Raw genomic sequence first — 25444 nt, forward strand, 5'->3', positions numbered from 1 at the left:
ATGAGACACGCCTGTTACCATAGAGGGAACGTCTGTTCGCTGATCAAGGCCTCTCGAACCCATAAGTCGTACGACATTACTTCTCCCCTGGGCTTGGGAGCTTGCAAGAGGTCTCGGACTAGGCGAACGACAGGCACGAACAGACGAACCCTCGGTCGCAACACTGAAAACACTTTGCGCACTAATCACTTTCCCACGATTTTCCGCTGTGGCACTCTGACACTTTAGCTCTTTAATGTCAGCCATGAGTTGATTACGATCTGTAGCTAACGACTCAACTCTTTCACCCAAAGCATGAATGGCACGTAACATGTCCCGCATTGATGGTTCCTGAGTGCCAGTAGGGGGTTCAGGCACAACCACTACAGGGGAAGGATTAGGTTCAGGGGCATGGGGAGAGGAAAAATCTACTGATCTAGAGGAACTCCTCCTTACCCTATCTCTCTCTAGCTTACGAGAATACTTGTCATATTCGAGCCAATCGAATTCCGAAAGGCCCACGCATTCCTCACACCGATCTCCTAATTGACAGGTTTTACCCCGACAATTAGAACACACAGTATGTGGGTCGAGAGAGGCCTTTGGAAGACGCCTATTGCAATCCCTAGCATTACACTTACGAAATCTAGGAATTTGAGAAGCGTCAGCCATTTTGAATTAGTCAAAGAAAGTCCAAAAAAACAATCCAAGTCATCAACAATTAAATCTGTCCAAAAAAGAGTTCAAGAGTTTAAGTTGAGGATAAAACACCTGCACTGCGAAAGCTCAAACCAAAAGTCTGTTGAAAAAACTCCAGGTTACAGTATACAGCGAGTAATGATACGTCTTGTCGTTAAGGCCGACAGAGAAGAATTGAGGCTTGTTTACACGCATATGCGGTATCTGGCCGATAGTTGGCGCTGGTGGGCACACCCGCAACCTTCATAGCGATCGCTCGCGAGTTTTTGTGTGTTTTTCTGTCGAGCCGCTGGAGCAGCAGCTATTATATATTCACCGGCTAAGTTAAATATTTAAAATGTATTTTTCCTAGCTTTACAAACCCGCCTCTTTTAAAATGGGAAATTGTCTTCAATGGAGCTGCACCACCTGTTGAAGTCATTAACAAGATAGATAATGACAGGCGTTGAGTGTGGGTGAGTAACCCCGCCTACCTGCTTCTCAAAGACTACTTTTGACCTTCAGCCCAGGCCTGAGAGGTGAGATGAGGTGGCAACTTCAACTTTAAAGGACTCAGGTTTGTATAGCCAGGAAACATACAAATTGCTTTAAAAATTTGTTATTTGTTCCTAAGCATTAACAAACCTTTTGTCCTTTAAAATAGGGAGTCTCAATTACTGGTGGGTAAGAAGCCCCCAAGATTCAAACTGGTTAGAACTTTTTCTTTCCTGGAAAGGCCAGTTTTTCAGGTCCCATACGGAAGCAAAAATGTTGATTTCCAACCCCCTATCAGCCTGTTATAGAGATATGTAGGCTGATAGGGCATGGCTTGTATACGGTTAAATTAGGTCTGCGTAAGGGAGAGCAGTCTGGAGAGAAGTACCAGGCGAAAGATGATCAATGAGTTGGTATACATTCCACCATGCTATCCCTCATCAAGGAATTTGATTGAGTGATTTAAAGTTTTCAGGCATCCTGTCATCTAAGGTCATTGATGCCCTCATCAAGGGAGGATAAGGGGAAAACTATTTCTTATATATCTAGTCTAATGAGAATGGAGCTCAGAATTGTTGCTTACCAGCATAAATTCAGGTCCAGCTAGCAATGGTACGATCGCTTTATCCCAAAGAGAGTGGGTAGGAAAGAAGTAGAAGAGCCATTCGTTCAACCTTTCACTCCAGACTTACACTTGCACGTTACCAGACAAATATGCTTCCTGTTCCATGTGGGAGCTGGGATGGCTATACAACTACTTGAGCAACCATCACAAGACTAAGAACAAAAGTGTCGAGGGCTTGTGGGTATACTGTACTTATGTAGGTAACAGGCTATGAAAGTTGTTTGGCTTTTCAAACTTCCACTTTCAACATCTGGCTGACTACAAGATTTCTCATGAAGGCTAAGGTTGGGCACAGACCACTGACTTCGTGAGCTCTAGTCCTAGCTGCTACCCAACCATCTCAACAATCAAGGCATACACTCTTCAGATCATCTGACAAAGCCTGAAAGTGATCGGGTTCTTCTACACTTTTTTCTTGATTTTACCTGTGCTAAGGAAAATAAATGTTGGCACTCAGGCCTGAGGTTTCAAGTTACAGGCCCAATAAGCGAGGGAGCTACAGGTCCTAGGATCAGAAGCACAGGGACTAACATGACAAATTCGGAGTTAATATGATATTTTAATTATAAAATAAATTTTTGAATATACTTACCCGGTGAATATATATAGCTGCAACTCTGTTGCTCGACAGGCAAAAAACTGTAAAAAACTCGCCAGCGATCGCTATACAGGTTGCGGGTGTGCCCATCAGCGCCAACTGTCGGCCAGATACCATACTCAATGTAAACAAAGACTCTATTTCTTCTCATCCCACTGCGTCTCTATTGGGGAGGAAGGGAGGGTCGTTTAATTTATATATTCACCGGGTAAGTATATTCAAAAATTTATTTTATAATTAAAATATCATTTTTAAATATTTAACTTAGCCGGTGAATATATATAGCTGATTCACACCCAGGGTGGTGGGTAGAGACCAGTTAAATATGTTTACATCTTATGAGCTAAGAGTTTTTATTTCATTTCAGAAGTTATCAAAATAACAAAAACAAAAATAAATAGGTACCTGGTAAGGAAGTCGACTTAGACGATTACTCTGCCTTATAAGTACGTCTTCCTTACGGAGCCTCGCGATCCTCTTAGGATGCTGACAAACCCCTAGGAGCTGAAGTATCAAGGGCTGCAACCCATACAACAGGACCTCATCAAACCCCTAATCTGGGCGCTCTCAAGAAATGACTTTGACCACCCGCCAAATCAACCAGGATGCGAAAGGCTTCTTAGCCTTCCGGACAACCCATAAAAAACAACATTAAAAACATTTCAAGAGACAGATTAAAAGGATATGGAATTAGGGAATTGTAGTGGTTGAGCCCTCACCCACTACTGCACTCGCTGCTACGAATGGTCCCAGTGTGTAGCAGTTCTCGTAAAGAGACTGGACATCTTTCAAGTAAAATGACGCGAACACTGACTTGCTTCTCCAATAGGTTGCGTCCATTATACTTTGCAGAGATCTATTTTGCTTAAAGGCCACGGAAGTTGCTACAGCTCTAACTTCGTGCGTCTTCACCTTAAGCAAAGTTCGGTCTTCCTCACTCAGATGTGAATGAGCTTCTCGTATTAACAATCTGATAAAACATGACCAAGCATTCTTTGACATAGGCAAGGATGGTTTCTTAACTGAACACCATAAAGCTTCAGATTGGCCTCGTAAAGGTTTAGTACGCTTTAAATAGAACTTAAGAGCTCTAACAGGGCATAAGACTCTTTCTAGTTCATTGCCTACGATCTCCGATAAGCTGGGAATATCGAAAGATTTAGGCCAAGGCCGAGAAGGCAGCTCATTTTTTGGCTAGAAAACCAAGTTGCAGCGAACAAGTGGCTTTTTCCGACGAAAATCCGATGTTCTTGCTGAAGGCATGAATCTCACTGACTCTTTTAGCCGAGGCTAAGCGTACCAGGAAAAGAGTCTTAAGAGTGAGATCTTTCAGGGAGGCTGATTGTAACGGCTCCAACCTGTCTGACATGAGGAATCTTAGTACCACGTCTAAATTCCATCCAGGGGTAGCCAAACGACGCTCCTTGGTGGTTTCAAAAGACTTAAGGAGGTCTTGCAGATCTTTATTGTTGGAAAGATCTAAGCCTCTATGCCGGAAGACCGATGCCAACATGCTTCTGTAGCCCTTGATAGTGGGAGCTGAAAGGGATCGTCCTTTTCTCAGGTATAAGAGAAAATCAGCTATTTGAGCTACAGAGGTACTGGTCGAGGATACAGAAACTGACTTGCACCAGTCTCGGAAGACTTCCCACTTCGATTGGTAGACTCTAATGGTAGACGCTCTCCTTGCTCTAGCAATCGCACTGGCTGCCTCCTTCAAAAAGCCTCTAGCTCTCGAGAGTCTTTCGATAGTCTGAAGGCAGTCAGACGAAGAGCGTGGAGGCTTTGGTGTACCTTCTTTACGTGTGGCTGACGTAGAAGGTCTACCCTTAGAGGAAGACTTCTGGGAACGTCTACTAACCATCGAAGTACCTCGGTGAACCATTCTCTCGCGGGCCAGAGGGGAGCAACTAACGTCAACCTTGTCCCTTCGTGAGAGGCGAACTTCTGCAGTACCTTGTTGACAATCTTGAACGGTGGGAATGCGTAGAGATCCAGATGTGACCAATCTAGGAGGAAGGCATCTATATGTATTGCTGCTGGGTCCGGGACTGGGGAGCAATAGATTGGAAGCCTCTTGGTCAGCGAGGTTGCAAAGAGATCTATGGTTGGTTGACCCCAAGTGGCCCAAAGTCTCTTGCACACATCCTTGTGGAGGGTCCATTCGGTTGGAATTACTTGCCCTTTCCGACTGAGACAATCTGCTATGACGTTCAAGTCGCCTTGGATGAACCTCGTTACTAGGGAGATGTCTTGACCTTTTGACCAGATGAGCAGGTCCCTTGCGATCTCGTACAACGTCAGTGAGTGGGTACCTCCTTGTTTGGAGATGTACGCCAAGGCCGTGGTGTTGTCCGAGTTTACTTCCACCACTTTGCCTCGAAGGAGATACTCGAAGCTTTTCAAGGCCAGATGAACTGCCAACAGCTCCTTGCAGTTGATATGCATGCTCCTCTGACTCGAGTTCCACAGACCTGAGCATTCCCGACCGTCCAGTGTCGCGCCCCAGCCCAAGTCCGATGCGTCCGAGAAGAGAACGTGGTGGGGAGTCTGAACAGCCAGGGGAAGACCCTCTCTTAGGTTGATATTGTCCTTCCACCAAGTCAGAAAAGACTTTATCTTTCCGGAAATCGGGATCGAGACCGCTTCTAGCGTCTTGTCCTTTTTCCAGTGAAAAGCCAGATGGTATTGAAGAGGACGGAGGTGTAGTCTTCCTAGTGATACAAACTGTTCCAGGGATGACAGCGTCCCTACCAGACTCATCCACAGCCTGACTGAGCAGCGTTCCTTCTTCAGCATCTTCTGGATGGATAGCAGGGCTTGATCTATTCTGGGGGCTGATCGTCTTGTTGTTCAGCAACGTCCTCATCAGATAGTTCCTCATCCGAAAACTGATGAGGAAACGGCAACGGAGTGGGCAACGTCTGGCTCGCTGAGTCCGGTCGCACTGGTGCATGCGTGACGGAGCCGGACGCAACGTCATGGAACTGCTGCACAGTCTGTGAACTGTCAACAACCATGGGTGCGCGAGGACGCACAGCGTCCACCCGAGACTGTCTAGACCGTCTGGGTTGTGCAGTCAACACCATACCGGGTTGCGGAGGTTGACGCACCGCGTCAAAACAAGTCACCTCTGATGGTTGTTGAACGTCCTGAACGTCAAAAACCACCTCCGAGCGTCGCTTAACGTCAACGTGCGGCTGGCAACCCACACTGGGTCGCATCGGTGGAGAAACCACCTCAACTGGTAGACGCGAGAAGGTTACCTCAGCGTCAACAGGACGCACAACCGACCGCTTGGAAGGTTGTTGGCCAGAAGGTTCAGCAGCAACCTTCTCCGCATTAAAGTCCTCCATCAAGGACGCAAGCTTGGACTGCATGTCTTGCAGCAAAGCCCATTTAGGGTCTACGGGAGCAGGTGCGGAAACAGACGGGGTTAGCGACTGAGGCGGTACCGCTTTCCATCCCTGAAAGCCTTGTTTATGCATGACATAATTGTACAGCAAAACTTCAAAGGCTCGAAAACAGCTGTGAAGTTGACCTGTAAAATCTTGGAGCGTCTCCTGGCCAGGCGCCAGGGAGTCTACGAGATTTGAGAAGTCTATCTGGGCAGAGGCAGGAACTCCCAAGCCGAGAACTTCTCTCGTGTCATATCAGACTCTCGCTCTATAAGCCAGTTTAAAAGAAGGGAAAGCAAAGGCTGTATCCCCCAAACTCCTCCTGGTGATAAACCAGTCGCCTAGCAAACGTAAAGCTCTCTAGGAGAGCGAGAGAGCACTAGCTTATAAACAACGGCTTCGAAGTAGCTAGGCCTAGTGTAAGCTCTGACGTTTAGGCGAACAAGGAGCAGCAGTTACAAAAAGATCCGGACAAAGATCCTTAAAAATCAGCATGATTTAATTAAAGTCCATAGAGGGCTAAGCAGCTTTAGGCTCCTCTCCGTCTGACAGAGTCCTCAAGGGAATATCAGTAGGAGGGGGAACAGCAACTTCCTCATCTAAAGGAACCTTGTCCGATAATAGCTGAGTCTCAAGCAAGGGAGAGACCTACCGTGGTGGCAATGCTTTACAAGCAGAGTCCACACGCACTGGTGCATTAGTAGCGGACCAGGACGCAACGTCATGTAACTGCTTGACAGTCTGTGAACTGTCAACAACAACAGGTGCGAGAGACCAGGACGCAACGTCATGTAACTGCTTGACAGTGTGTGAACTGTCAACAACAACAGGTGCGTGAGGACGCACAGCGTCCACTCGAGACTGCTTTGACTGCCTAGACTGAGCAGTCAAAACAACTCTAGAATGCGGAGGTTGACGCACAGCGTCAAAACAAGTCAACTCCGATTGTTAGCGAACGTCCTGAACGTCAACAGGAGCATCAGCAAGTGGCCTAACGTCCAAATGTGGCTGAAAATCCACACGAGACCGCATCGAGTGTGGTTCTAAACAACCTGACTGACGTGACTTAGCTACGCCAACGTCAACAGGATGTACAAAGGAACGTTAGGTTGGCTGAAAGCCAGGATCTCGATGAGATAAACGGCTAGGCTCAACGGACTAATCGGCAGAATAGTCTTCCATAAGGGAGGCAAGCATATTCTGCATGTCTTGCCGTACAACCCATTTAGGATCAACGGAAATGGTTGCGGTAAGAGACGAGGGTAACGTCTGTGACCGCAACACTTTGCCAACAAAAAAGACTCTCGGAGTCTGTGTTACGCTTTTGTTAGGCGGCGAGCAGTTTTCCGATGACTGCATAGGGTCAGAGCTGTCCTAATGGCTGCAACCAGGACGCTGGACCTGTCCTGAAAGGACTGACTTTCGCTTAAGGGCCTCGAAACCTTGTTTCAGGTTTCTTATGCGAAAAGCCTTCGGATGACGAGGAGAAAATTGTCTCTCTCGCCTTATGGTAGGGGAGATCTTGGCAAGATACACCCGATACCATAGAGGGAAACGTCTGTTCGCTGATCAAGGCCTCTCGAACCCATAAGTCGTACGACATTACTTCTCCCCTGGGCTTGGGAGCTTGCAAGAGGTCCCGGACTAGGTGAACGACAGGCACGAACAGACGAACCCTCGGACGCAACACTGTAACACTTTGCGCAATATCACTTTATCACTACGATTTTCTGTTTTGCACTTATTTCACTGAAATCGAAACTTTTACTGATTTCTACCTGAAGCACGCAATTCTACCCTCATCAAAAGGTAGTAAATGCGAAATCAGTCGTATAATGCAAGCACATTAATACCAGCAAAAAAACAGTAAACATCTTTTAAGATAAAAAAAAAAAAATTCAGTGGTTGGGGAAGAGAATAAACACTAGTTCATTCAAAACTACGTTTTCAATCTCTCACCGTACATTGCCTGGGGACGAGAATAAAACTAAAAACGTTTTATCCTTTCTCCCCGTACAGAGACTAGGGACGAGAGTAACTCGAGAACAACGTTACCCGCTTGAACGGAAAGTTTTCTCTCCTCTCTCTCCCTCCGTCTCTATCTCTCTCTCTCTTTCTCTCTTGATTTCGCACCTAAGAGAAGAGCCCAATTACGTTTCGTCAAAAAAACATGTTATTTGACTAAAGGAAAAAACTGAAAGGTTTTTCAATTAAAAAGCTCCTTTAAAATAGAATTTAAAACATTTAAGCTTTGAAAGAAGAATGAACAAAACGTCAGAATCGATTTACTCTTTCTGCAAAGTGAAACCGTGATACTCTCTCTCTCTATCGTAACGATAGAGCGCAAACTGCGTAGCATAAATAAACTAAACGTTAGTTCATCTTTGAAAACAGTACGAAGACTATTCAAAGAAAATCTTTCATAAAATATCTATTAAAAAATATTCATTTAAAAAGTTTTAAATCATTAGCTCTTTAAAAGCTATTTACGATTAAAAGGGCTCAACGTTGTTTAACTTCGGTTTCCAAGTTAGGACCGCCTACTCTCAGGAAAGGTCGCATATAAACAAAACATTAAAATTTATTTTTTATGTTTATTATAAATGGAAAGTTAATCGAAGAGGCCTAATAAAGGCGGTGAGATATAAAATATATAGAGGAAAATCTATAATTAATTTATAACGTGATAAGATAATTACTAAAAGCCTAAACACACTTCCGTCTAAGGGAAGGGTCGGCCATTTAAAAGTCAAAGAAAGTCCATACTCTCTTTGTCACCTAAAATTAAATCTATCCAAAACGAGTTCAAGATTTAAGATGAAGATAAAACACCTGCACTGCAAAAGCTCAAACCAAAATGAAGTACTTAACCAAATATGTTGAGAAAACTCCAGGTTCTACAGCGAGTAAAAGTACGTCTTGTCGACACGTCGACAGAGAAGAAATTGAGTCTTTGTTTACATTGAGTATGGTATCTGGCCGACAGTTGGCGCTGATGGGCACACCCGCAACCTGTATAGCGATCGCTGGCGAGTTTTTTACAGTTTTTTGTCTGTCGAGCAACAGAGTTGCAGCTATATATATTCACCGGCTAAGTTAAATATTTAAAATTGTATTTTTCCTAATGATACAAACGTTTAACTATTTATTAGGAATATTACTTTCGGCGAAGCTGAAAGGACGAGCTATTAAAATTTAGCGAGGGTTAACTACCCGTTAAGAGCCAGTCATAGCTTTTCATTCACGCAGACTAAAACCGGAGAACAGTGCCCTAAACCTTCTGCTACTTGTCCAATTAGGAGCTTAAGGTATTAGACCAGCTGTTGTGCAGCCACCACAGGGCTGATAGAAAATGTATCGAGCTTCTTGTGGGTTACGTTTTGCAGGTAATAGGCTGTGAAAGTTATTTGGTGTTTCCATACCCCAGCCTGTAGGACCAGTGTCACAGAATAGTTTCTTTTGAAGGCCAGGGACGAAGCTACACTCCTAACATCTTGGGCTCTGGGACGACATGACGGAGAAGGATCTGGATTCAGGGCATGGTCTATGACCCTGTAAATCCAAGCAAATACGGTATTCTTGGTGATCTTCCTCTTGCTCCTCCCTGTGCTGACTAACAGTGCAGTCTCAAACCTATTTCTCCGTCTGATGGAGAGACTTCCAGGAAGTCGAGTATTGACCTCTGTCTGAACCTGCCAAGGTTATGGTGCATTCCTACACATCGGCAAGCGCCTACGCATCGGCAATCGTTGTCCAATCAGTGGATGAGGAGAGCTCGGGAGAGTAGGCACACGTTTGTGCGCGTTGGTGAAAGCTGACGAGCTGGCGAACATTGACGTGTAGGCCACGACTGACGTTGGCAATGCACTGTCCGATGATCTGTCAATGAGCGCAAAATCTAACGCTTGGGTGACTGTTGGCGAGAACCAATGGCAGAAACATCTGGAGATTTCTGTGAGGTTTGAAGAGGGGCACAGTGGCGTGTCCAGGCGAGCGATAATCTGAAGAAATGCGTTGCTTGGGGGAACAGTGCCTGCTGGAAGCTTAGCGCGCTGGCGAGCAACGTATTGGTCGACGATGGTTAGAAGGAGCGCGTCGAACAGGATCATCTGGACGAACCGGAGACACGCATGCAGGTGAAAGAGGCGCAGGCAAATGGCACGTGGTGGGCAGATGGTAAGAGACGAGTGGTAGGAAGTCGGGAACCAGGAACCAGGATGGCACTGAGAACAATGGGCCCGAATAGTCTTAGCTATACACTCCCTCCAAAAGAAAGAGCGCCTATCAGCAAGAGCTAAGGAAGGCCAGTCTGCAAGAAAGAGCTACCAGCCCATGTTAGAGTGCGATGATCACACATTCCCCAACTCTGAAAGGAAACATAGTCTGTGATATACAACCAAGTTCTCCCCGATCTTGAAGCCTACTTCCTAGGACTGAGCAAGAGGCATATACCCAGAAGCTTTAGCTACAGTGAGGTTTTTGAGAAAATCAGTGCTTAACAGTCTCTCCTGCAATTCATGAATTTTCCATGAATAATATAGGAGACGTAGCCTCCTTGCTCCTCAATGCAAACATCCAACTATGGAAGGACACAATCTACACTTGGTTAAAAGGAGATAATTGTGAACAATTATGCACAGTTAGTGATCTATCATCAATTTACTCAAACAGATGCCATGTCTAATATACATTAGCAATCCTGCTTTATTCTTTATCAATATAAAGCTGATATCAACTGCTTAAAGTAAAAGTATAAGATGATTAGACAGCCAAGGATACAACGAAAGAGTAGGATTGTACTCATTGCTCCCAAAGACAAAAGTATAGTGTCTTTGACAGGCAGGTGGAGGGGTTACTTACCCATGCTCACCACCTGAGGTAAACTATCCCATTAACTATTTCAATGGCCATACCAGCTCTGCTGAAGACAATCCATATTTTAAAGGACAAAAGGTTTGTACATTCATAGGAACGCACAGCATATCACACACAGTACAGTATCTGAAGCTTTCAGGTACTGAATACATTCAAAATATACTGACCTACAAAGAGAAAAAAAATCTAAGATAATACCTTAACTAATATATATCAAATATATATATATATATATATATATATATATATATATATATATATATATATATATATATATAAAACAATGTCAAAGTACAACACTATGATCATTTCATATCTTAAGGGAGTTTTGATACAGGAAAAGTAAAAGAGAACTCACCATCCTGATAATCCGCCGACAGCTACCTGCTTGGCAGCTGGCTCCCTGGTTAAGTTGTTGACAAAGTCTTGTAGCCATGACATGTTTGACCTTGCTGTACCCCTGATGTCCAGAACCTCGAACTCCTCCTCTTCTGATGGTTGTAATGGTTTAGCTTGACTTGCACCTCCCATACCAAACAAAATTAATAAGTGTCTGAAATCAACGGCAATCCGATAATCTATGCATTACTCATTTCACAAAACTCCTTTCAATTGTGCATAGAGATGGACAACTGTTGTTAGGTGTTAGATATAAATGTAATGTTACTTGGAAATATACTAATAAAGGAATGGTATAATTATAATATACTGTAACTCTGGGAAAATGGTAAATTTTAGGATAATTTGCATTTTTAATAACTACACAAACCTGAGTCCTTTACATAGGAGAGATAACCGCAAAGCTGGAGAATTAAGACAGTTAAAACTTTTACAACGAGGTGTAAACAAGTTGCCAGTAATTACCTGGCTGGGAGGTAAGACACCCCCCCCCCCACCCCTCTGATTGCTCACCAAGTACTCACATTCTAGGGGGTTAGTGCTGGCAGGAAATTGCTAGTAAAGGACTCAGGTTTATATAGTTAGGAAAAATACGAATCATCTCTAAATTCGTCATTTGTTCCGGTACAAACACAAACCTTTATCCTTTACATAGGAGACTCATCCTTAAGTGGGAGGCAGTTCTTGTTCCAACTGGCTGGTAAACTAATCACGGGATTCCTAAACTCAGACTTTTAGGTAGCGAGAGTTCAGGTTTCTTACACAGCCCGTGCAATAAAGGACACTGAGCAGAAAGTTTCTGTGTTGTCATGTTCAAAGGCATATATATACTAAGTTGGAGCAAATGTTTTTATGTTGATCAGGCTGACATGAGTCTTTTTATTGTTTATATATGACATATCTGTTTTTGACGTAGTTAATATTTTAAATAGGACATACGGTATCTGTTTTAACGCTGTTAGTGTTTTTAGAATAATATATGGTTAATTTATTCTCATCACTTATTTATTTCCTTATTTCCTTTCCTCACCGGGCTATTATTCCCTGTTGGAGCCCTTGGGCTTATAGCTTCTTGCTTTTCCAACTAGGGTTGTAGCTTGGCTAGTAAAAAAGAAAAAAAAAAAAGGGGGGGGGGTTTGCCTGGTTCTAACCAAGTAGCATATGTGTAGTAATGGGTCTGCCTGGTTACTACACACTCCCCATCATAAGGCGGGTGTGGAATGACACATGTAACAGAAAGCTACCAGTAAAGGTTTTTGATGCTATGTCCCAGTAGAGGAGATGATGACATTGATAGAAAAAGACCAGTCAATCTTCACTTTCATCAAAGTCTAACACATAACTGCCATCCTCAATATGATGCTAAAAACCCTGTGAAAAGAGCCAAGGCACGTACACCACCTGCTGTGTAGATACTACAGGTCATAGCAAAAAGGTGTCTGGGGACCTGGGGGTTAATTCCTGCAGGTAATGGGCAGTAAACTTTGTCAGATGTTTATACGTACCTGTGCCACAGAGATTTTTATGGAATGACAGGGTCTTACATACTGCCCTGATGGTTTTGCACCGAGCTCCACCTGGGGGCATGAGGTATGAATGGCGAATGGGTACAGTCAATTACTTACCTCAGCCAGAAGAAAATCATATTAGTTACCTTCACTCTCCTCGTGTTGTGGAAGAGCTACAGGCGAGGTAGAGTTGTTTGTTTACGTATGTGGCGGTCAACCTCCCTTACTAAACCCAGTAGCAGCTGATCAAGATCGTCGATTACATCTCTTTGGCTCACAATCTGAGACGAAGAAATCCTGGTATTAAGAAGAGACTGATTCAGGGGTTTAACTAGAAACTCAGGAACGAAGGGAAACGAGACCTGTCACCAGCACTCAGTTCGCTACCTCGCTTGTAAGAGACTAAGCGAGCAAGAAATCCGTTGAGAGTAGGTTTCTGTGTGAAGTAAGCCTCAACAGTCCGAGTGGTGGTCTCATCTCAGTACAAAACTCCGTGTGAGTATGAAGTTCCGCTGAAGTGGCAATACCAAATCATTTCCTAAAGATCTGACTTTAAGGCTGAGTGATGGGCTCTCACCACTGATCCCATGAAGAGCTTTCCTTTTCGGAGGTAAAGTACAGTAAACATTTGACTAATCATGGTATAGAGGCTCCATTTCCCTTTGGAGATAAAAGTACTGTAAAAATTTGGGTAACCATTGAAGATGGCCCACTTGGTTTGGTACACTGAAGTTGATGACCTGACATCTCTCGTGTAACTCCGCGCGAAAAGTCTGTCTCTGAGAGGAAATGCTAGATAACCTCCACTTATGAATCCCAAGTGATTCTGCCACATTGTGGGATCTCTGGGCATATGGATGATGGAGCATGTCGGACCGAGGAGGTAATACCCTCAGAGACTCTAATTCAAGACACTCATCAGGCAGAACAGAGGAAACGCTTAGACATCGATGCTATCCAAGGAATTCTGGAAGGCATTGGTGGGCAGAATATTAGAAGTTTCCTATTAGCGAGATTTTCAACTGGTCAACTATGGAAGCACCCATCAAAATCTGGGTCTTGCTCGTTATCTGAGGTTACAAAGACCATTCTAGGCCTACAGTCTGCATCCTCACGCTCAGTTTGTCAGCTCCCGATGTTCTTTTGTTTGGAATCAAGTGAGCTGTTAGAATGATCAGGTTGAGGACTGCCCACTTGTAAATCTCCACTGTCAACTGGCAAAACTGCAGAGAAACAATACTACCTTCGTTGTTACCTCTCTCTCTCTCTCTCTCTCTCTCTACGGTGGTGCTCTCACTTACTCACACCACAGTACTGAGTGACAGGTCAAAACGGAGCAAAAGTGTTGGGGTGCGAGGAAAGCCACTTGAAGACAACACTTTAAAAAAGGATCGACGTACCCAATTTGTCCTTTGTATAGATTCTAAGGGTTGTAGGAGGTACGCTCCCCCACCGCTTCTGAAAGGACCTTGAACCAACGAAGATCCAGTGCACAAATTAGCAAGGTTTAAACGGCATTATTCCAGATTGAGTCTGGGACCCTCTTGCATTGGAACTATAGGACTGTACCAACAAAGGAGGGTTGCTGTTTTGTGACCAGGTCTCTTCAGTTATTATTATTATCATTACTAAGCTACATCGCTAGTTGAAAAATCAGGATGATATAAGCCCAAGGACTACAACAGAAAAAAATACCCCAGTGAGAAAAGGAAACATGGAAATAAATAAACTATATGAGAATTACAGTAATGAACAAAATAAAATATTTCAAGAACAGTAACAACATTAAAACAGATCTTTCATATACTGTATGAACTATAAAGAGTGACTTATGTCAGCCTGTTCAACATATAAACATTTGCTGCAAGTCGGAACTTTTGAAGTCCTACTGATTCGACTACCCTATTAAGAAGATCCTTCCACAACTTGGTCACAGCTGGAATAAAACTTCTAGAATATTCTGTAGCATTGAGACGCATGATGGAGAAGGCATGACAATTAGAATTAACTCGATACCTAGTGTTAAGAACAAGATGATACTGTCCAGGAAGGTTTGAATGTAAAGGATGGTCAGAATTACCAAAAATCTTGCGCAACATGCATGATGAACTAATTGAACAACGGTGCCAGAGATTAATATCTAGATCAGGAATAAGAAATTTAATAGACCGTTACTATTGAAGACACGAAGTGAAGACCGTTCAGAATGAGACGTTCCTGGGAGGTTAGATCTTACAGGCCCTTCTACCAAGGCTGTGTTGCCAGATGGGGCTGTTGACGGAGAGGGGAACCACTCAAAGACGTGCTAATTCGTCCCAAGGTGGAAAGACTCCACACAAAAATGTTGATGTCTATTACCAAATAAATCAAGTCTTTGGGAACTAGGCCAACTTTTCACAATTCACCAAGATCCCCAGATCATGATTGAACAAGAGGAGTTTGTCATGGTGAAAGTCATCCAGATAGCACAGGAAACAAATACCATTAGTGTGCCAATGCTGATACCAGAGTAAACTCTGGTGAAGACTTGCACAACTGTTGAGATATCAATGCACAGAACTTTGAATTGCTACACTCTGCTTGGCGTAACAAAACTGGGTAACTTCCTGGAGCTGAGATGGATTGAAATCTAGAAGTACCCTTCCTTCAGATCGACTGATAACATGAGGTTAAATGGCCTGATCATCTGCCTGTCTACGTTTGGAATCTTCAGCCTGGATGAGGTTTGGTAATCAGACTCATTCAGGTCTGGAAGTTCTTCACCTGGTCTCCCATCCCAAGACACCACCTCTACAAGAAAGTCGACTGAAGCTCATATGCATTGTCAAAGCAGGTACGTGGCCCCTCTTTCCAAGCCCCTGTCAGTTGCGCCTTTGACCTGTCTGCTCTGCAATGGTTATTGTTAGTCGAACAACCTTTGACCTAGGGTCAGCAAAAGTCCTTGGACTGTGCTGTAGCAGTGCATAATTGGTCTTCACTCATATCTTTACTATCTGTCCAAGCATATTTGGCAAGTCAACCAGTGTGTGTGTGCGGGGGGGAGGGGCACACATGCCAATAGGTGGGAGAGCCCCAACATGTGAGTGCTCTAAGTTATACGACTAAGGGCAACCACTAGATCAGTGACCTACGTGCTAGGCCCAAAATTACCAGACTGACCCATTTGGAAGTAATTTGTATTCTTCCTAAATAAAAAAAACTGAGTCCTCTACTCAGGTTTGTACAGTATCTTTAGGAACAAAAATTGTACAGTATATCATTTGTATTCGCTTCACCATCTAACCTGAGTTGTTCTCTCGGGTTATATCTGTGTGGGAACAAATGAGAGGGCTGGTAGTGGTCCTGCTATGGGAGAGCGATCTAGCAGGCAAGTGAGAGGATGAGAGGATGCGTGATCGATCATAACCAGGTGAGAGCAAACAGTTGAGAGGGTGTGCGACCAATCACAAGCAGTTGAGAGGGTGTGCGACCGATCACAAGCAGTTGAGAGGGTAATTGACTTGTTGCAAGCAACTATTAAAGCAGTTGAGGTTGCAACTTGTGATCGTGCCCCTGTGTTATGTCACTCTCAATAATGCTCAAACACCTAAAAGTATATATTGTAACACTTTAATGGGAGAACGAACTAGAGAGATGGAGCTACTGTAAGAGGGAATGATCACTAACAGGTTAACAATAACAAACAAAAGAGGCAATGTTTAAAATGACACTCACATCACAAGCATGTGTGGTTTTGTTCCATAGATGCTTGTATCGTGGTGTCAATCCAAAGGGTGCTCACAATATCAAACAAAAGGGGTTTCATTCCAAAGATGATCGCAGTCGCAAACAGCTGAGGAGAAATCACAACGTGCAATTTTTTTTTTTCATTTTATCATCGGTGGAGGAATGGCCAACCTTGTCTCTTCCCCATGATAGGAGTGACTTATATGAAACTCCTACCCTTTAAAAAATAAAGGGAAGAGTAACGGCCCCGTTTTCTTGTGTGTGCAAAGTCCGCTGAATGACTACATTCCTGAGAAGGAAGAAACTTTAGGTGCAAATAAGCGTCCCTACAAGTGTTTGGCTATATGCAGAAAGCCTCAACTAAAAGTTGAATACGTGTGAAGTTGAGTCTTGATGTGTTTCTTTATAAGTCTGGGAGGGCAAGTGATTCAATTAAGCATGCCTGACATCCTTACTGATTTTGTTTTTTTCTTCCTTGCGAAAACTGAACGCACTAGTGTAATAATACACACACGTTTAAGGCGTAAGGAGTATATAGTACCTCCCCTTGGAGAGAAGCAGAGTGTAATGATGCACATATGTTTGGGGCGTAAAGTATATTAAAAACTTTAAAAGTAATTAGTATTTTCCCTAGTTAGACAATCTGAGTACTATATTTCCCATTGGGGAGAAAAATCAGGACTGGATCCCAAGTCACGATCCAAAATAAATCAAGAATCTTTTTCAGGTAGACAAGAAAATCTTCTGAGCGTTAGTCTTCCAAGGAAATGGGCGGGGGGTTACTATAGTTGGAAATCTCCTATCCTCCATGGTGTAAATAAACTCAAGATCTGAATGAACTTTGTTTATTCCTAGGTTGATGGAGGACATTCCAAATTCTATAGGAGACAATTGATAATTGTCGGCAAAAGAAACTACCCTGGGTGATCTTGATTCATAATGGGATCGAGGTTGGAGAGCACCACTATGAATAACTGGACATTGATGGTCACTACTCCGGTAGTCAGGGAGGTCTACTGGCAATACCTTCGTTATAATTATCATCATTATTAGTATTATTATTAGTTGCTAAGCTACAACCCCAGTTGGAAAAGCAGGATGCTATAAGCCCAAGGGTAAGGCCAGGTAAAATAGTCCCGTGAAGAAAGGAAAAAAGAAATAAAAAAAGTGTGCCCGAGTGTACCCTCAAGCAAGAGAACTCTACACCCAGACAGTGGATGACCATGGTACAGAGGCTATGGCACTACCCAAGACTAGAGAACAATGGTTTGATTTCGGAGTGTCCTCCTCCTAGATGCGTTGTTCACCATAACTAAAGAGATTCTAATATCCTTATCAAAAGAAAAGTAGCCATTGAACAACAACAGTGCAGAAGTTAACCCCTTCAGTGGAGAAGATTTGTTTGGAAATCTCACTGTTGTCAGGTGCATGAAGACAGGAGAATGTGGAAAGAATAGGCCAGACTTTGGTGTATGTGTAGGCAAAGAAAAAATGAGCCATAACCATAGAGGGGGGACCAATATAGTACGGCCAGACCAGTCAAAGGACCCAATAACTCTCTAGCAGTAGCATCTCGATGGGTGGCTGGTGCCCCGGCCAACCTACTACCTAATTATGCGTTTGCCAGCTCAGAACATATTAGGGCATGGGTTTCAGCTCTCACAAGCATAGTCTCCCCTAAAAGAGAGTTTAAACTTGCGCTCAATCTTGGATTTTGAGGTGATTAAGAGTGATGCATGCTACGGTGAGGTGTAGTAACCCACCTAATCTAAACCCCTAACAGGCTGAAACCACATCGGGGGTTTTGTAAGATTACTGTAGTTCACGTAAGATTGCATACAGATGTGCATGTCCTGTACTCATCTTGACCGCACACATCTGGGAGCCGGGCATCTCAGTGAGATGTGTGGATGAGGTGAGTCTGGTTGAGGAGCGTATGGTTGAGGTGTGTATGGTTGAGGTGCAGTGGTTGAGGCACGTCTGTATGAGGCTTATTTGTGTTTTTTAGGATAAGGCAGAAGTTGACTTGCAACCATACTGAGGGATGTTAAGCACATTCAAGATGTTAAGAAACATGATATTTTAATTATAAAATAAATTTTTGAATATACTTACCCGGTGAATATATAATGGCTGCTGCTCCAGCGGCTCGACAGAAAAACACACAAAAACTCGCGAGCGATCGCTATGAAGGTTGCGGGTGTGCCCACCAGCGCCAACTATCGGCCAGATACCGCATATGCATGTAAACAAGCCTCAATTCTTCTCGTCCCGCTGCGTCTCTATTGGGGAGGAAGGGAGGGCCTTTAATTTATATATTCACCGGGTAAGTATATTCAAAAATTTATTTTATAATTAAAATATCATTTTTAAATATTTAACTTAGCCGGTGAATATATAATAGCTGATTCACACCCAAGGTGGTGGGTAGAGACCAGAGTTAATTAAGTTTACAGCGTATATGCTTAGAGTTTTTGACAGTTATAATATAACAAAACCCAAATATATAGGTACCTGGTAAGGAAGTTGACTTAGACGATTACTCTGCCTTGTAAGTCTGTCTTCCTCACAAAGCCCAGCGATCCTCTTAGGATGCTGAAAGACTCCCAGGAGCTGAAGTATCAAGGGCTGCAACCCATACAACAGGACCTCATCAAACCCCTAATCTGGGCGCTCTCAAGAAATGACTTTGACCACCCGCCAAATCAACCAGGATGCGAAAGGCTTCTTAGCCTTCCGTACAACCCAAAAAACAATATTAAAAACATTTCAAGAGACAGATTAAAAAAGGATATTGGAATTAAGGTAATGTAGTGGTAGAACCCTCACCCACTACTGCACTCGCTGCAACGAATGGACCCAGTGTGTAGCAGTCCTCGTAAAGAGTCTGGACATCTTTTAAGTAAAATGACGCGAATACTGACTTGCTTCTCCATAAAGTCGCGTCCATAATACTTTGCAGAGATCTATTTTGCTTGAAGGCCACAGAGGTTGCTATAGCTCTTACTTCGTGCGTCTTAACCTTAAGCAAACATCGGTCTTTCTCATTCAAGTGAGAATGAGCTTCTCGTATTAAAAATCTGATAAAATATGACAAAGCTTTCTTTGACATAGGCAATGATGGTTTCTTAACTGAGCACCATAATGCCTCAGATCTACCTCGTAAGGACTTAGTACGGGCTAAGTAGAACTTAAGAGCTCTAACAGGACATAACACTCTTTCCAGTTCGTTGCCTATGATCTCTGATAAGCTAGGAATATCAAAAGATTTAGGCCAAGGACGAGAAGGCAGTTCATTTTTGGCCAGGAAACCAAGTTGATGTGAACAAGTGGCTTTTTCTGTAGAAAAGCCGAAGTTCTTACTGAAGGCATGAAGCTCACTGACCCTTTTAGCCGAAGCCAAGCACACTAGGAAAAGTGTCTTGAGGGTGAGATCCTTCAGGGAGGCTGAATGTAATGGCTCAAACCTGTCTGACATGAGGAACCTTAGGACCACGTCTAAGTTCCATCCAGGAGTTGCCAAACGACGTTCCTTAGAGGTCTCGAAAGATTTAAGGAGATCTTGGAGATCTTTATTGTTGGAAAGATCTAAGCCTCTATGACGAAAGACCGAAGCCAACATGCTCCTGTAGCCCTTAATCGTGGGAGCTGAGAGGGAGCGAACATTTCTCAGATGTAAAAGAAAATCTACGATTTGGGCTACAGAGGTACTGGACGAGGACACAGATGCTGACTTGCACCAGTCTCGAAAGACTTCCCACTTCGACTGGTATACTCTAATGGTAGAAGCTCTCCTCGCTCTTGCAATCGCACTGGCTGCCTCCTTCGAAAAGCCTCGAGCTCTTGAGAGTCTCTCGATAGTCTGAAGGCAGTCAGACGAAGAGCGGGGAGGCTTTGATGGACATTCTTTACGTGGGGCTGACGTAATAGATCTACCCTTAGAGGAAGACTTCTTGGAAAGTCTACCAGCCATCGAAGTACCTTGGTGAACCACTCTCTCGCGGGCCAGAGGGGAGCAACCAACGTCAACCTTGTCCCTTCGTGAGAGGCGAACTTCTGCAGTACCTTGTTGACAATCTTGAATGGTGGGAATGCATATAAGTCCAGATGAGACCAATCTAGGAGAAATGCGTCTATGTGTATTGCTTCTGGGTCTGGGACTGGAGAGCAATAGATTGGAAGCCTCTTGGTCATCGAGGTGGCAAAGAAGTCTATGGTGGGTTGACCCCAAGTCGCCCAAAGACTCTTGCACACGTCCTTGTGGAGGGTCCATTCCGTGGGAATTACCTGACCCCTCCGACTGAGACAGTCTGCCAAGACGTTCAAGTCGCCCTGGATAAATCTCGTTAACAGGGAGATGCCTCGATTTCTTGACCAAATGAGCAGGTCCCTTGCGATCTCGTACAGCGTGAGGGAGTGTGTGCCTCCTTGCTTGGAGATGTACGCCAAAGCTGTGGTATTGTCGGAGTTGACCTCTACCACTTTGTTTCGAAGGAGACTTTCGAATTTCATCAAGGCCAAGTGGACTGCCAAAAGCTCCTTGCCGTTGATGTGCATGCTCCTCTGACTTGAGGTCCACAGACCTGAGCATTCCCGACCGTCCAGGGTCGCACCCCAACCCAAATCCGACGTGTCTGAGAACAACACGTGGTTTGGGTTCTGAACTGCTAGGGATAGTCCCTCTCTCAGACTGATATTGCTGTTCCACCATTTCAGGCATGCCTTTACTGGTTCGGAGACCGGGATTGATACCGTCTCTAACGTCTTGTCCTTGTTCCAGTGAAAGGCTAGATGGAACTGGAGAGGCCGAAGGTGCAGTCTTCCTAGCGAGACAAACTGCTCCAGGGATGATAGAGTTCCTACGAGACTCATCCAATACCTGACTGAGCACCGTTCTCTCTTCAGCATTAGTTGGACTTTGAGCAGGGCTTGATCTATTCGGGTGGCAGACGGAAAAGCCCGAAAAACTGGACTGCGAATCTCCATCCCTAAATATAGAATAGTTTGGGATGGAATCAGCTGGGACTTTTCTAGGTTGACCAAAAGTCCCAATTCCTTGGTCAGATCCAACGTCCAATGAAGATCCTGCAGACAGCGATGACTGGACGAAGCCCTGAGAAGCCAGTCGTCCAAGTACAGGGAGGCTCGGATTCCCGATAAATGGAGGAATTTTGCCTCATTCCTCATGAGCCTCGTAAACACAAGAGGAGCAGGACTGAGGCCAAAGCACAGGGCCCGAAACTGGTATACCACATTCCTGAAAACAAACCTCAGAAACGGTTGGGAATCTGGGTGTATAGGAATGTGGAAGTACGCATCTCGTAGGTCGAGAGAGACCATCCAGTCTCCCTTTCTGACCGCTGCTTAGACTGACTTCGTGGTCTCCATAGTGAACTTTGTTTTCGTAACAAAAACGTTGAGCGCACTGACGTCTAGCACCGGTCTCCAACCTCCTGTCTTCTTTGGGACTAGGAAGAGACGGTTGTAAAACCCCGGTGATTGAAGGTCCGAGACTTTCACCACCGCTCCCTTCTCTAGCAACAGAGACACTTCTTGGTTTAGGGCTTGTCTCTTTGACTCCTCTCGGTACCTGGTAGAGAGGTCTATGGGAGTTGTCACTAGAGGAGGTTTGCGTACAAACGGAATTTTGTACCCCTCTCTGAGCAACCGAACAGACTGTTGGTCTGCGCCCCTCTTCTCCCAGGCCTACCAGAAGCTCTTCAATCTGGCTCCTACCGCTGTCTGAGGCTGTGGGCAGTCAGACTCTGCCACGTGAGGACTTGGCTCCTCTCTTCTTACCTCTCTTTCCCTCGGCACGAGCACTTCCCCTGCTGGGAGCTCTGCTGCGAAAAGGCGGGATAAATCTGGATGCCGGAGTCTCGATCCTGGGTCTTACAGCAAAGGATGTAGAAGGAGTCCCTTTGCGAGCAGAGGACGCCATCAAGTCATGGGTGTCCTTCTGCACAAGCGAAGAAGCTTATGTCCTTAACCAGTTGTTGCGGAAACAAAGACGCTGATAAGGGAGCAAAGAGCAGTTCTGATCTCTGACAGGGAGTAACTCCTGCCGAAAGAAAAGAGCAAAGGGAATCTCGCTTCTTTAAGACTCCCGACGTAAAAGTGGAGGCGAGCTCATTGGAACCATCGCGGATGGCTTTATCCATACATGACATGATAAGTAAGGAAACATCTCTGTCAGCAGACGAGATTTTCCTACTTAAAGCTCCTAATGACCAGTCAAGGAAGTTGAAAACTTCAAAGGCCCTGTATACGCCTTTCAGCAGATGGTCAAGGTCCGAGGAGGACCAACTAATCTTCGAGCGTCTCATGGCTAGGCGGCGGGGAGAGTCTACGAGGCTTGAGAAGTCACCCTGGGCAGAGGCAGGGACTCCCAAGCCGAGAACTTCTCCCGTGGCATACCAGACGCTCGATCTAGACGAGAGCTTTGAAGGAGGGAAGGCAAAGGCCGTCTTCCCCAAACTCCTCCTGGTATCCAACCAGTCGCCTAAAACTCGTAAAGCCCTCTTGGAAGAGCGAGAAAGCACTAGCTTAGTAAAGGCTGGCATGTTAGCAGGTAAGCCTAGAGCAAACTCAGACGGTGGCGAACGAGGAGCAACGGTAACAAAGTGATCGGGAAAAAGCTCCTTGAAAATTAACATGACTTTCTTAAAGTCCATCGAAGGAGGAACCGTTCTAGGTTCGTCTACATCCGAAGGATGATCATCATGATGAGGGTCAGCCACGTCCTCATCTGAAGGATCTTCGTCCGACAACTGCTGAGTAACAAGCAAAGGGGTTGGCAATGCTTGACACGCAGAGTCCACACGCACTGGTGCATCAGTAGCAGTCCAGGACGCTACGTCATGTAACAGCTTAAAAGCCTGACTGTCAACAACAACAGGAGCGGGAGGACGCTCGACGTCAACTCGAGACTGCTTTGACTGCCTAGACTGAGCAGTCAAAACAACTCTTGACTGCGGTGTTTGACGCTCAGCGTCAAAACAAGTCAACTCCGCTGGTTGGCGAACATCCTGAACGTCAACAAGAGCATTAGGAAGCGGCTGAACGTCCATATGCGGCTGAAAGTCAACACGTGACTGCATCGAGTGAGGCTCTACAAAGCGTGACTGACATGACTTAGTAACGCCAACGTCAACAGGACGAGCAAAGGCTCGTTTTGGCGGCTGAAGGCCAGGATCTCGATTAGTTAAGCGGCGAGGATCATCGTGAACCTTTTCAGCAGAATAGTCTTCCATAAGGGAGGCGAGCTTGATCTGCATGTCTTGCAGTACAACCCAATTAGGATCAACGGGAATGGGTGCGGTAAAAGACGAGGGTAACGTCTGAGACTGCACAACCTTGCCTACACCAAGACTCTCTGAGCCTGTGTAACGTTTCTGCTTAGGCGGCGAGCAGTCTTCCGATGACTGCAAAGGGTCAGAGCTGTCCCAATGGCTACAACCAGGACGCTGGACCTGTCCTGAAGGGACCGACTTTCGCTTCAAGGGCCTTGAAACCTTGCTCCACGGTTTCTTATGCGAAAAGCCTTCGGATGACGAGGAGAAAATGGTCTCTCTCGTCTTATGGTAGGGGCGGTCTTGATGAGACACGCCTGTTACCATAGAGGGAACGTCTGTTCGCTGATCAAGGCCTCTCGAACCCATAAGTCGTACGACATTACTTCTCCCCTGGGCTTGGGAGCTTGCAAGAGGTCTCGGACTAGGCGAACGACAGGCACGAACAGGCGAACCCTCGGTCGCAACACTGAAAACACTTTGCGCACTAATCACTTTCCCACGATTTTCCGCTGTGGCACTCTGACACTTTAGCTCTTTAACGTCAGCCATGAGTTGATTACGATCTGTAGCTAACGACTCAACTCTTTCGCACAAAGCATGAATAGCACGTAACATATCCCGCATTGATGGTTCCTGAGTGCTAGTAGAGGGTTCAGGCACAACTACTACAGGGGAAGGATTAGGTTCAGGGGCATGGGGAGAGGAAAAATCTACTGATCTAGAGGAACTTCTCCTCACCCTATCTCTCTCTAGCTTACGAGAATACTTGTCATATTCGAGCCAATCGAATTCCGAAAGGCCCACGCACTCCTCACACCGATCTCCTAATTGACAGGTTTTACCCCGACAATTAGAACACACAGTATGTGGGTCGAGAGAGGCCTTTGGAAGACGCCTATTGCAATCCCTAGCATTACACTTACGAAATCTAGGAATTGGAGAAGGGTCAGCCATTTTGAAATAGTCAAAGAAAGTCCAAAAAACAATCCAAAGTCATCAACAATTAAATCTGTCCAAAAAAGAGTTCAAGAGTTTAAGTTGAGGATAAAACACCTGCACTGCGAAAGCTCAAACCAAAATGAAGTACTTCACCAAGTCTGTTGAAAAACTCCAGGTTATACAGCGAGTAATGGTACGTCTTGTCGTTAAGACCGAGAGAGAAGAATTGAGGCTTGTTTACATGCATATGCGGTATCTGGCCGATAGTTGGCGCTGGTGGGCACACCCGCAACCTTCATAGCGATCGCTCGCGAGTTTTTGTGTGTTTTTCTGTCGAGCCGCTGGAGCAGCAGCCATTATATATTCACCGGCTAAGTTAAATATTTAAAAATGTTGTTTGCGAAAGCGTGTATTCAAAATGATATTTTAATTATAAAATGATATTTTAATTATAAAATAAATTTTTGAATATACTTACCCGGTGAATATATAATAGCTGCAACTCTGTTGCTCGACAGACAAAAAACAGTAAAAACTCGCCAGCGATCGCTATACAGGTTGCGGGTGTGCCAACCAGCGCCAACTGTCGGCCAGATACCACTCTCTCGACGTAAACAAAGACTCAATTTCTTCTCATCCCACTGCGTCTCTATTGGGGAGGAAGGGAGGGTCGTTTAATTTATATATTCACCGGGTAAGTATATTCAAAAATTTATTTTATAATTAAAATATCATTTTTAAATATTTAACTTAGCCGGTGAATATATAATAGCTGATTCACACCCAGGGTGCTGGGTAGAGACCAGTTAAATATGTTTACATCGTATAAGCAAAGAGTTTTTTATTTCATTTTGACAGTTATCAATATAACAAAACCAAAATAAATAGGTACCTGGTAAGGAAGTCGACTTAGACGATTACTCTGCCTT

At 44.6% G+C, this 25444-nt stretch overlaps 1 protein-coding gene across 1 annotated transcript in view; it reads right to left on the reverse strand.

The window, feature by feature from the left end:
- The window catches only part of LOC137625951 (FUN14 domain-containing protein 2), a 70649-nt gene that overhangs the window by 25586 nt on the left and 19619 nt on the right, over positions 1 to 25444 (reverse strand). Inside the window, 1 exon segment of the mRNA XM_068357011.1 lies at positions 11007 to 11201. Within this exon segment, the coding sequence (XP_068213112.1) occupies positions 11007 to 11179 (173 nt within the window). The 5' untranslated portion in view covers positions 11180 to 11201.

The sequence above is a fragment of the Palaemon carinicauda genome, chromosome 33, assembly GCF_036898095.1.
Source record: "Palaemon carinicauda isolate YSFRI2023 chromosome 33, ASM3689809v2, whole genome shotgun sequence".
Lineage (NCBI taxonomy): Eukaryota > Metazoa > Arthropoda > Malacostraca > Decapoda > Palaemonidae > Palaemon > Palaemon carinicauda.